We start from the raw sequence: 13,486 nt of genomic DNA, 5'->3' as shown, positions 1-13,486 counted from the left end.
TTCCCTCATATCTCTGTGCAGATCCTTTCTGTGTTAGAGGTACTATACAAATGCAAGCTGTTATTGCTGTCTTTGTCCCCTTATGTTAGGTTCTTTTTCTGTCCCTCTTTGGATCTCTCTGCTTGTTTATTTTTCCGTGCTCCCCATCACCTTCGTAATTTTGCTGTTCACTTCAATATTTTAGTCTCCTAATTCCATCACATTATGCTTGTTCTTTTACCCAAGTTTCTTTCTCCTTCATATCTCCATCTAAATTAGGCCGGATTTTACGGGCCTATGACAGCGTAATCGCAGAGCCGAGCATACGCGCAGAGCGCACCGTATGCCATCATTGGTCCTGTAAAATTCGTGCTGCGCATGCACGGAAACCAGGAACTTGTGATCTGCCAGGTTTCTCCTCGACAGATCGTACGCATCCGCTGGAAAATGAATTTTGCAGCCGCAGAAGTTAGACTATTTTCCCAACTACTGCCCAGCGAATACCCACCAAACACTTATACCTGGTAAATGCAGGCAGAAGGCCTTCTTTTACCAAGGGTTGAAATAAATATTAAAATAATATTTTTTAAATGATTTGAACATTTACTTACATTTAAAATTAATTGAGGTCAATTTTCGCCAGGTTAAAAATGTCTACATTTATTTTTCAAAAAATTACATTTTTATTTGGAATGTTTAATTAAATGGTATTTTAATTAATTTGGAACATAAGAACACGAGAAATAGGAGCAGGAGTAAGCCATGAAGCCCTCGAGCCTGCTCTGCCATTCAATAAGATCGGATCTTGGCCTCAACTCCACTTCCCTGCCCTCTCCCCATAACCCTTGACTCCCCTATCGTTCAAAAATCTGTCTATCTCCATCTTAAATTTATTCAATGACCCAGCCTCCACAGCTCTCGGGGGTAGAGAATTCCAAAGATTCACGATCCTCTGTGAGAAGAAATTCCTCCTCATCTCTGTTTTAAATGAGCGACCCCTTATTTTGAAACTAAGCCCCCTAGTTCTAGATTCCCCCACGAGGGGGAAAATCTTCTCTGCATCTACCCTGTTGAGCCCCCTCAGAATTTTATGTTTTAATAAGATCACCTCTCATTCTTCTAAACTCCAATGAGTACAGGCCAAACCTGTTCAACCTTTCTTCATCTCAGAATTCAACCTAGTGAAACTTCTCTGAACTGCCTCCAATGCAAGTATATCCTTCCTTAAATAAGGACGAGACCAAAACTGTACGCAATACTCCAGGTGTAGTCTCACCAACGCCCTGTACAGTTGTACCAGGACTTCCCTACTTTTATACTCCATCCCCTTTGCAATAAAGGCCAACATCCCATTTGCCTTCCTAATTATTTGCTGTAGCTGCATGCTAACTTCTTATGTTTCATGTACCTGTGATATTTATTTTTATTTTAGTGTTGTGAAATTGTACTTTTTAGGCGATTTCTATTATGCTTATGGAGATTCCGTATGTAAATGGAATCCCCATAAGCTTAATAGGAATCTCCCTTTGTCATTGGTTGGTCTGGCCTATGTGATCCCAAGGAGGCTTGCGAACCGCCTGCGCCCCTGGGATGCGAGGACCTTTACGCAGGTGAATGCCTGCAGGCCCAGAACCGGAACAATCCGAAGCTCTTAAGGCAGCAGCAAAGTTCGTACTTTTCCTGCAGTTTGGAGGCGTACGCGTGAGACAAGTCTCTGACCGCAATTTCCAGGCCATTCTCTCTGTACATCAGTCCCCATACCTCATTCTCTTTCTCCATTACTCCACCTGGCTTTTAACCTCTATCTGTTGCCTGTTCTTCCCTTAAAGAGTCGATGTTAAATTTTAGATTCACCAAACAATGTGTGGTTGCCAAATACATTTTCAATCGGCCAAAAATGGCAGTCGGAGGCTTTCCGTGGGCGGATGCCTCCGACCAAAATGTTATTTACGAAAGTAGCTGGTGGTCCTGCAGAAAGAAACACGTCCAGTCCGAGGCCTAGATGCGCAGCCCAGTGTAGAGGCCCAACGTATCCTGGGATCATGTGGGCCTGGACTACCAATCATAATGTAATATTCTCATTGATAATAAAGATGAGTTCTGTTTGTATGAGCTCCCATTACTGTCAATGACAATACCCCCCAAAACACAGAAACACAACACAAATTTTTTTTAAAAACACCTCACATATTTAAAATTGAATTAAATTAAATATTTCAGGAAAAAAATTAATTTTTTGAAAATGTTTTAAAAATGTTTTGATAGGATTGATAATAAACTTGCCTTAATGGACAGGGCTTTTAATATAAAATTTAGTGATAACATTTAATTTTTCTATCTTTTAAAACTCTTACACTGGTAAAAGCAGGCATTATGTTTTAAGGACATTCGCTGGGCAAGAGTTAGGCAAATGGTACAAATCTCCCCCAGTGAAGTCCCTTCTCCCGGGGATGCGTTGGATCTGTCAAAAGTTGGACAGTTCGCAAGTGCCAGGTTTAGGCGCATGCTCTTTGCGCGCCTACACCCAGAACTTCGAGGACCTCTTCGGGCATGTGCGTACATCGTACACACTCGAAGAGGCTGCAATTTACGGCCCAATATTATTAGTTTTTTTATTGTTATTTGTTGTTTTCCAAAGTGCAAGAACTGAAGTTCGGAGGAACAAGCAAAGACTTGATCAGTCTGTTTCACTATGTTCTGAAGTCCTGCAGCAGTCCCTTGTTCTGTTGATTTTATTCTGATTGACCTTAGGCACTGCTGTTCAACCTGCCAAGCATTAGATACATAACCATATATATCAGAAAGGTTTACAGACTGTAATCCAATGGAGACATCCAGGTGATTTATAGAAAGGGCAATTCATGCCTCGGAGTGAATTGTGGACTATTATCTAATTGACAGATTCAGGTGGTTTTCCAGGAAGAACAATGGCTACCAGGAGTGGCTGCAAGCTGTAATCCAATTGACAGCATTATACAGATTGTGTGTGGAATAGTGGATACAAGAAGTGAGTTACAGGTTGTAACAAATTCACGAAGTTTAAGTTTAGAACTATGGCTACTCAAGTGTGGGGGTTTGACTGATCTGGGGGGGTGTTATAGGCTGTAATGTAATTAAATGGCTCAGAAGGCTTATAAAGAAAATAATGGAGACCTTGGAGGTATACAAATCACATTAGGCGTCAGATTACTTCATAAATCACAGGCTTGCGATGAGGCAGGGATCCACAAACTGTAGATCAGTTTACCAAACATTGGTTGTGGGGGAAATGCTTCAGGGCATTTTATAGGAAGCTGCTAATGTTCATTTTGTAAAGCACAGAGGCCATTAAAATAGGGACGTAGCGATTTGAACTAGAAAAATCCTCTGATTGGGTCTGCGTGATCACATGACCTGATTGCTGATTGGTCCCCTTGGAGGATAAGACACACCCAGCAGTCTCTCTGGAATGTGTAATTAGGATCGCCCAACCCAAGCTCTCAGTGACTTTGCAAAGTGTAATTCGAGCCACTCTGACTGCCGTCTCCAGACAGGGGAGCTACCCCCTCCCAGTCCAAGTTCCTGACCAACCCCAGCCCAAGTTCATGCCTCCCCCCAGCCCAAGTTCCTCCCCATCCCAGCCCAAGTACCTGACACCCCAGGCCCAAGTTCCTGACCGCCCCCTCCCCTCCTAGCCTAAGTTTCTGACCACCATCCCTCCTCCCCCAGCCCAGGTTTCTTGACCAACCTCCAACCCCCCAGCCCAAGTTCCTGACACCCTCCAGCCCAAGTTTCTGCCCCATCCCAGTCCAAGTTCCTGACCTTAGCCCTCCCCGCACCATATATGGGGCATTGTATACAGGTCATGGATTGTTAACAGGCTTATTGGGTATGAAGTGAATAGTGACAGTGTCGTGACTTCCAGATTTCATCCACTCCAACGATGTCCCTTGTCACACACGCACTGAGCTTTCCGAGAAATCGGGTGTGAGTGTAAAGGGGTGGGGTTGTAAGAATGTGATCCATCTTACCTGAGTTCCCTCTCTCCCCTCCAATCCCCTCTCTCGTGTCCCCTCTCTCCGCCAGTCTCTGTCTCTTTCCCCTAGTCTCACTCTCTCTCACTCTCCCCCCAGTCTCGCTCTCTTCCTCCTGCCAATCTCTCTCTCTTCTTCCTGCCAATCTCTCTCTCTTCCTCCCCCCAGTCTCTCCCCACCAGTCTTCCTCTGTCTCTCCCACCCCAGTCTCCCTCACCCTCCCCAGTCTCCCTCACCCTCCCCAGTCTCCTTCTCTCTCCAACTACCTCCGATGTTTTCTCTCCCACAGAAGGCCGTGAAAATGTTCCAAATAATCCAAAAGCTAGAAGCAGCTCCAGCTCCATGAAGCTCGTGGTTTGGTCCCACTTTCGGCTTTCTTGTATGTCGCACTGCGCATGCGCAACCGAATCGAGGGCCCATGCTCAAACAGGGGGCGCAGTCCAATGTGTGCATGCGCAGAAGGACACACAAAAAACAAATGCAAATAATCCGCTGTTAAAATAGTCAGTATAAAGCCATATCGTGCCTTACCAATATGTTGGAATTCTTTGAGAAGATGAGTTAATTAGTTAACATGCAAATCCAGTAGGTATCGAATATTTAAATTTTCAGAAGTGATTTGAAAAAAAGGGCATGAAAAATGAAACTTCTTATAATGTTAGCAAATCTATTGTTAACACCAAACCATGTGGCCTAGTGACAAGCATGAGGGAAAGTGATAACATTCAAAATAGTCTGCATCAATTAAGCAGATGACTACGAAACAGCAAATGCATTTTAACATATGCAAGTAAGCATGCACTTTGAAAAAGGTGAAGAAGTATTTGTCCCTGAACAATGGAAGTCCATCAGCAAAGGTGGGAGAGCAAACAGAATCTGAGTGTGATTGTTGGGCATGGATGAGGACAGACTTGTAATACTGCACTATGGATTTTAGTCATTCTACCCCCAAGATGACATTGATTAATCACCGTTTCCTATACTCGCGATTCTCAAGGGGACTTTGAATGCAGAAACAAAACAGGAGTGGACTCAGTGCCGGAGTTATTCCACTTTGTTGTGACCCCAAGACTCCCACTTGGGTGCTACATTGGGACTTCCTTTGAAAATCATATGTGTTGGCAATGCTGCCGAATGGCATGGGTTCAGTGAAGAGTGACAAGGACGATTCTGGGGCTTGGCTACAAAGAGAAGCTGAACTTATTTTCATTGGAAAAAAGATTCAGCAGGTGTGCGAAAAGCTTTTCAAATTCTGAAAGGAATGGATACCATAGATGTAGGTAACTGGTTTCATGTGAGATACCAGTGAGCAATTAATAGCTGTAAGGATAAAGGTAATGGCTGGATTTCAGGCTTTTCTGTTTTTAGGGTGAAAATGGAGGTGGAGCAGGAAAGTTACCGGCCGGGAATAGGTTGCGCTTTGGTAAGAAATTTTCGCCATCTGGACCCTGCGTCAGGGGAAGCAGCACGAAGGGAGGTGTTCTACAATTTGAGGCGCAAAAATGGAAAACTCGCAAACTAAAGTGCTGGACCGGGAGCACTCTGAGAGGGGCCCGGCGGGGGGACGGGACCTTAAAAAAAAATAAAAACATTCCCAAAACATTCCCACACCACCACAATACAAATCGCTAAAATTAAATTAAAAGATCAAACACTGGCACTTACCTTTACAGCACTTTACCTTCCACACCGCCACCGGCATGGCTGGACCATTCTGGTTTCTCAGGTGGTCATTGCGAGGCGCGGGTTGGGCAGTAGTAAAAACTCAGACGGTGTCGCAATGAGAGACGAGCACTGCCGCAGAAACGGACTGGAGGATCGCGAAAGGGCGCAGGAGACCTGGACGCCGCCTTTCACACTGCTCCGGGGCGAAACCAGGAGCGCAAAAGACCGGAAAATCCAGCAACAAGATTAGATTAGAGAGATTTTCTCTCTACATGGCTGTGGATAGATTTCCAAGCTGATACATGTTAATGTTGATTCAAAAGAGTTAAAAAGAGCCAAGGAGATAAAGTCTAGTTTGCCAAACATCATTTGTGGGAAAAATGCTCAAGAGCTATGGGTAAATTCACAAAACTGAACTAACATTCATTGGAGAAAATAACTTCAGTTTTATAAGTTCCTTTATAACTTGAGAGTTCTTAAATCTCAGAATTATCACCAACACTCATGGTTAGTATCAGGTACAGTTGAATTTAAGGGTAAGTACAGATAACCGAATGCTGTGTGGAACATGACATTTGAAATGTTGGGACCATAGAATGTTAATACACAAAAGTTACTGGTCAAGGAGGAATAATGTAGGGTGTAATATCAAATAGATATTCAGGGGTTTTTGTCTGATTTGGCTTTGTGAATGGGACAGAGATTCTTTGCAGCAATTAAATAAATTGGGAGCGTCCATAGCAGAGCAGATTGCTCATTGTCTTTGGAAAAAACATGCTTCATATTCCCATGAGAAATCAATTCCATGATTCCTTTTTTGTTTTATAATGCATTCTCTGAAGTCTCTTATGTGGCACGGTGTTAGAAGTCTTTTGAAAATCCATATTTACAACATTCAGTGCATTTCCTTCATCAATATAATCCATTATTTCCTTAGAGAATTCTATTAAATTTGTCCAACAAATCCTTTACAAATCCATCTCTGCTGTCCTTGATTAATTTTATGGCAAATATAATTATATATTATATTATAAAACCCATTTGAAACTTATGCACGACCAGTGTTAGGCTGACTACTCTATAGTTCATCCATGTCTCCATTTTTGAACAGAGGTGATACATTGGCCACCTTCCAATCCTGTTGTATGATTTCCATATCCAAGGGTGTTTGAAAGATTGTGGACATTGTCTCTGCTGTTACCTCTTTCGATCAGCTCCGCTGGGCAGGCCACGTAGTTCGCATGCCAGACATGAGATTCCCAAAGCAAGTGCTCTACTCGGAGCTCCTTCATGGCAAATGAGTCAATTTTCCTCGCTGCCATGCTTCACCTCACAGTTGACAAGCTCCCCACTGGAGTGAAACTAAACTACAGAACCAGCAGGAAGCTGTTCAACCTTCGCCGTCTCCAGGCCAGGTCCAAGACCACTCCAACCTCTGTCGTCGAGCTACAGTTTCCGGACGACACCTGCGTCTATGCAAACACATAGGCTGTACTCCAGAGCATAGTCAACATATTTACCGAGGCGTATGAAAGCATGGGCCTCACACTAAACATCAGTAAGACAAAGGTCCTCCACCAGCCAGTCCTCGCCCCCCAGACATCAAGATCCACAGTGCGGCCCTGGACAACGTGGACCACTTCCCTTATCTCGGGAGCCTCCTATCCTCCCGAGATAAGGGAAGTGGTCCACGTTGTCCAGCAGGCATTGATGACGAGATCCAACACCGCCTCCAGTGCGCCAGTGCAGCCTTCGGCCGCCTGAGGAAAAGAGTGTTTGAAGACCAGGCTCTCAAAATTGTCACCAAGCTCATGGTCTACAGGGCTGCAGTAATACCCGCCCTCCTGTATGGCTCAGAGATGTGGACCATGTACAGTAAACACCTCAAGTCGCTGGAGAAATACCACCAGCGATGTCTCCGCAAGATCCTACAAATCTCCTGGGAGATCAGACGCACAAATATTAGCGTCCTCGTCCAGGCCAACATCCCCAGCATTGAAGCACTGCCCACACTTGATCAGCTCCGCTGGGCAGGCCACATAGTTCGCATGCCAGACACGAGACTCCCAAAGCAAGCGCTCTACTCGGAACTCGTCCATAGCAAGCGAGCCAAAGGCGGGCAGAGGAAACGTTACAAAGATAGCCTCAAAGCCTCCCTGATAAAGTGCGACATCCCCACTAACACCTGGGAATCCCTGGCCAAAGACCGCCCTAAGTGAAGGAAGTGCATCTGGGAGGGCGCTGAGCTCCTTGAGTATCGTCGCCGAGAGCATGCAGAAATCAAACGCAGGCAGCGGAAGGAGCGTGCGGCAAACCAGGCTCCCTGCCCACCCTTCCCCTGAACCACTGTCTGTCCCACCTGTGACAGAGACTGTGGTTCTCGTATTGAACTGTACAGCCACTTAAGAACTCATGCTAAGAGTGGAAGCAAGTCTTCCTCGATTCCGAGGGACTGCCTATGATGATGATGATGATGATATTACCTCACTGATTTCCCTCTGCACTCTAAGCTTCGGATCCTGTGCTTCTTCCACTTGGAGTTCCACCATTTTTTCAGTATTATTTCTTTATCTATAGCTATCCTATTAAATTGCTCCACCTCCTTCTCTTGTACATTTGCGTGGCCTCTACCATACTCTTCGTGAAAACCAGTGTGAAAAGAAAGACTTGGGGGCTGAAATTGATGAAGGCCAAGGGTCGCCCACAGGACCGCCGAGATACCTGATGTTACTTTGGGCAGGAGTTTCGGCAAACAGGTCCTTGAAAGGGCGCTCAGCGGCAAATCTGGGCGGCAGCGGGCGGGAGCTCCCAATCTTGCCGGCAAAGGCTCTTGACACCTAAGTGCCACCGAGGATGGAATTGGGCCCACAGAGGGTCGAAGAGCTGAAAAGAAAAATTATCAACAAAAAAAAACAGAACACCTTCAGGGGACCCCATGCAGGTAAGTCGCGTAAGAACATTTAAAAAAAAATCTTCACTATCCTTTTTTTGCAGGTCTTCATATCTACCGTCGGGGATAGATGTGCCTCCATGCAGCAGTCCGTCCCTATTCTGGCGCCGACTCCTGCCAGCACCAATCTGGCATCTTGGCAGGTGGGAGATCACTTGTGCCACTTGGCCATCCGCTGACATCAGTGGGCGGTTCCCAGTGGTTCTCCCTTCCCGCCCGCTCCAGCCCAAGTGCAAACTGGCACAGGGCAGAACCCGAAGAGAAATGTCGGCAGATCTCGGCGGCAGTCGGTGGTAAGGCTATCAATTTCGGCCCATTTGATTTATATAATGCCTTTCATGACCACAGGGCATCTCAAAGCACTTTACAGCCAATGAAGTACCTTTGTAGTGCAGTCACTGTTGTAATATGGGAAACGCGGCAGCCAACTTGAGCAGAGCAAGCTCCCACAAACAGCAAGGTGATAATGACCAGATAATCTGTTTTTGTTATGTTGATTAAGGGATAAACATTGACCAGGACGCCGGGGATAACTCCCCTGCTCTTCTTCGAAATAGGGCCATAGGATCTTTTACTTCTACTAGAGAGAGCAGATGGGGTCTCAGTTTAACGTCTCATCAGAAAGACATCACCTCCGACAATGCTGTGCACTGGAGTGTCAGCCTAGATTTATTTTTGTGCTCAAGTTCCTGAAGTGGGACTTGAACCCACAACCTTTTGACTCAGAGGCGAGAATGCTATCCACGGAGCCACAACTAAAGGTATCATTTAGTACCTCTCCCATTCCTTGATCCTCCATAAAAATAATTGTGTGTCTCTAAGTAGCTATATACTTCCTTTAACTTTTCTTTTATTTTTTTGTGTTCATAAAATCCTTTCCGTCACTCAACTTATACCCTTCACACTCTAATTTTCTAATTTAACCTTTCTAATTTTTACAACCCATCTATGGTTTACATAACTGCCTTGATTTTTTATTTACATGGATTGCCATATGCCTTTTTTAAGTCTATTATCCATTTTTATTTCTCTACTCATTGAAGGAACTCCAGCTGTTGCTGTACCTCCATTGCCTTTTGTGTGACTATGACCTGTCTATACCCTAATCATCACCTATTCAAATGTTTCTCATTGTTGGAGCAGTGTTTTACTTGTTAATTTTATCTGGGCCAGTTCCAATTTTATCCAATTGAAATTGGCCTTTTGTCAGCAAAGTTCCTTTATCTTTGATGGCCCTTTCCGCTTGTCAATTTTTTTCAGTTATTATTGACATGTGGATTGTACAATAGTTCTGGTAATATCACAAAAGAAACCCTTTTTTCCCTCTTTGTGTCATTCAGTCTTAACTGCAATAGACATATACATGAAATTAAAAAATACATTTTGTAACAGACATGTTGCACATTTGTTGTAATAAATCATGTGTGAAGCTTCTGCTGTTTCCCCCCTTCATAGCAACTCTTTGAGGTTCTAGTTCTGATTCTGCTGGCAGTTAACATTTGTGCCGTGTCCAAGAACATAAGAAATAGGAGCAGGAGTAGGCCATTTGACACCTCGAGCCTGCTCCGCCATTCAATAAGATCAAGGCTGATCTGATCATAGACTCGCTCCACTTCCCTGACCGCTCCCCATAACCCTTTACTCATCAAAAATCTGTCTATCTCCGCCTTAAATATATTCAATGACCCAGCCTCCACAGCTCTCTGGGGCAGAGAATTCCATAGATTTAAAACCCTCAGAGAAGAAATTTCTCCTCATCTCAGTTTTAAATGGGTGGCCCCTTATTCTAAGACTATGGGCTAGAGTTTCCCTAACCTGTTTTTCTGGCACCTTCACCCGAGGTGCGCTGTTTTTGTCTGCCTCCAAGCGTGCCGAAAAAAGACGTACGTATTCTGGCCGCTCCCCAGCCTCGCAGCGTGGCCCAATGGATTGGGGGCGGAGCCAGGTCCCGGCGCTGAAAACTCTGCCGGGACCTCTGCACATGCACGCTAGAGTCTGCGTACATGTGCAGTAGCTCCTGGCAGGCCGTTTCTGCAAACGCGTGCTGCAAGCTGTGTGGGAGGGGCCCGAAGCACGTCGTCCCTAGCCCTGGCCGAATGGGCTCCCTCGTCAGCGGCCCGCTGTGTTCCCTAAGGTAGGACTTCTATTTTTTATTTGTTATTTACTGAATGATTTTGGTGCTTTAGGTGCAGGGTTCCTTCTATTTTTTTATTTGTTATTTATTGATTGCTTATTACTTTGGTCAAGGTGCTTTAGGTGCGGGGTTCCTTCTATTTTACTTGTTACTTAATTGCTCATTACTTTTTGAACTTTGTTTGGTGCTTGGTGGTGCTTTAAATGTAGTTACTTGCGCTGATTCCTTAACTCTAGGTAAGGTTTTTCTGTGCGGACAGAAGTGCAACATGCACTGGCCTAAGTTAGTTTGAGCAACTATTTGCTGGCCAAACACCTAAAACAGGGGTAAGTGGTTGGGAACGCCACCTTTTGAAAAAAAAAACAGAACTAAAACAAAAACTAACTAACTCACTTACACTGACGCAAATTGCAACTAAAAAGATAGTCCAGAAAAATCAAGTTGCTCCAAAAAAAAAAGGAGCAACTCCTGGGGAAACTTGGGCCCTATGTCCCCTAGTTTTAGTTTCCCCTATGAGTGGAAAAATCGAGCCCCCTCATTATCTTATAAGTTTCAATAAGACCACCTCTCATTCTTCTAAACTCCAAAGTGTATAGGCCCAACTGACTCAACATATCCTCATAAGTCAACCCGCTCATCTTCGGAATCAACCTAGTGAACCTTCTCTGATCAGCCTCCAATGTATATCCTTCCTTAAATACGGAGACTAGTTATGTGGTAGTTTCCTGGTGTCTGGCTGCGGTTGTGCTAGCCGATGATATTTTCTCCATGTTTGGCCCTAGTATTTGATATTTCCCTGGTGCCATGCCGAACCTTGACCCAGCTTCAGTTTGATATTTTTTCTGATGTGGCCCCGGCTGCAATTTAATATTTTCCACGCATGTTCCCTGGTTGCTGTTTGATATTTTCTTAGTGACTGACCCGAGCCTTAATTTACTTATATTGGACCCAAGCCCTGCTTCCATTTGCTTCTTTCCTCATAGCTGATGCTGGCCCTGCTGCTAGTTAATAATTTCTTTTGATTTGAAATGGTTCTGTGTAAACGTGATACCTCTGTGCTAATCACGGGCGAATAGGAGTGTAGTCATTTTACATGAGTCTGACCCCCGGAAAAAGTTCACACCGCTTTGGAGTCAGCTGAGTTGGTTTCCATGCCATTAATATTTCAGGCCGGCCCAATGCCAAAAAAGCAAGCGTAAGTTGTCGATCATACCTCTGCTGCGGCGTCTGCTGCGGGAAGGGTCAGTGTAAAATGTCAGCTGAGGTTCGTTATCAGCTTCAGTCCCAGAATCACCTTCAGGGTTCAAAAAGGCAGATCCGGCTGCAAGAAAGAAAAATAAGTGGTCAGAACAAAGAAAGTCAGTGGCATGGTGACTCGTGTTAGTAAGAAAAGTGGCAACACCATTTCCGTGGAATCGATAGAGATGTAATCGCCTTTGGAGATCTACGCATACTAAAAAGACTTGCATTTATATAGCGCCTTTTAAAACCTCCAGTCGTCTCAAAGCATTTTACCTCCAATGAAATACTTTTGAAGTACCGACACAAGACTCCCAAAGCAGGCGCTCGACTCGGAACTCCTACACCACAAGTGGGCCCCATGTGGGCAGAGGAAACGTTTTCAGGACACCCTCTTTGATAAAGTGCAACAACCCCACTGGCAACTGGGAATCCTTGGTTCAAGACCACCCGAAATGGAGGAAGAGCATCCAGGAAGGCGCTGAGCACCTTGAGTCTCGTCGCCGAGAGCGTGCAGAAATCAAGCGCAGACAGCAGAAGGAGCATGTGGCAAATCAGGCTCCCCACCCACCCTTTCCTTCAATCACTGTCTGCCCCACCTGTGACAGAGACTGTAGGTCCCACATTGGACTCCTCAGTCACCTGAGAACTCACTTTTAGAGTGGAAGCAAGTCATCCTCGGTGTCGAGGGACTGCCTATGATGACTTTTGAAGTGTAGCCACTATTGTAATGTGGGAAACACAGCAGCAAGTTTGTGTACAGCAAGCTGCCACAAGCAGCAATGTGATAATGACCAGACAATCTGTTTTTGTTATGTTGATTGACGGATAAATATTGGCTAGGACACCGGGGATAACTCCTCTGTTCTTCTTCGAAACAGTGCATGGGATCTTTTACTTCCACCTGAGAGAGCAGTTCAGAGAAGGTTCACTAGGTTGAGTCTAGAGATGAGGGGGTTGACTTATGAGGAAAGGTTGAGTAGGTTGGGCCTCTACTCATTGGAATTCAGAAGAATGAGAGGTGATCTTTTTGAAATGTATAAGATTATGAGGGGGCTTGACAAGGTGGATGCAGAGAGGATGTTTCCACTGATAGGGGAGACTAGAACTAGAGGGCATAATCTTAGACTAAGGGGCCGCCCATTTAAAACTGAGATGAGGAGGAATTTCTTCTCTCAGAGGTTTGTAAATCTGTGGAATTCACTGCCTCAGAGCTATGAAAGCTGGGTCTATGAATAAATTTAAGACAGAGATAGATAGTTTCTTAACCGATAAGGGAATAAGGAGTTATGGGGAGCAGGCAGGGAAGTGGACCTGAGTCCATGATTGGATCAGCCATGATCATATTAAATGGCGGAGCAGGCTCGAGGTGCCATATGGCCCACTCCTACTTCTATTTCTTATGTTATTATGTTCTAACTACCTACAACATTCCCTCCGTCTTGTTCACCGACAATGTTCCAACTACCTTCAAAATTCCATCCCTCATATTCACTGACAGTGCAT

At 44.8% G+C, this 13,486-nt stretch overlaps 1 protein-coding gene across 1 annotated transcript in view; it reads right to left on the bottom strand.

The window, feature by feature from the left end:
- Window positions 1–13,486, bottom strand: part of astn1 (astrotactin 1) — a 3,463,295-nt gene that overhangs the window by 2,154,902 nt on the left and 1,294,907 nt on the right. Inside the window, exons 5-7 of the mRNA XM_070888265.1 lie at window positions 11,955–12,062; window positions 9,383–9,400; window positions 8,379–8,387 (exon numbers count right to left, since the gene is read on the bottom strand). Coding sequence (XP_070744366.1) covers window positions 8,379–8,387; window positions 9,383–9,400; window positions 11,955–12,062 — 135 coding nt within the window. The remainder of the gene's footprint in view (window positions 1–8,378; window positions 8,388–9,382; window positions 9,401–11,954; window positions 12,063–13,486) is intronic.

Source organism: Pristiophorus japonicus, chromosome 8 (genome assembly GCF_044704955.1).
Source record: "Pristiophorus japonicus isolate sPriJap1 chromosome 8, sPriJap1.hap1, whole genome shotgun sequence".
NCBI lineage: Eukaryota > Metazoa > Chordata > Chondrichthyes > Pristiophoridae > Pristiophorus > Pristiophorus japonicus.
The sequence above is the reverse complement of the archived record's forward strand: the minus strand, read 5'-3'. Positions and strand labels throughout refer to the sequence as shown.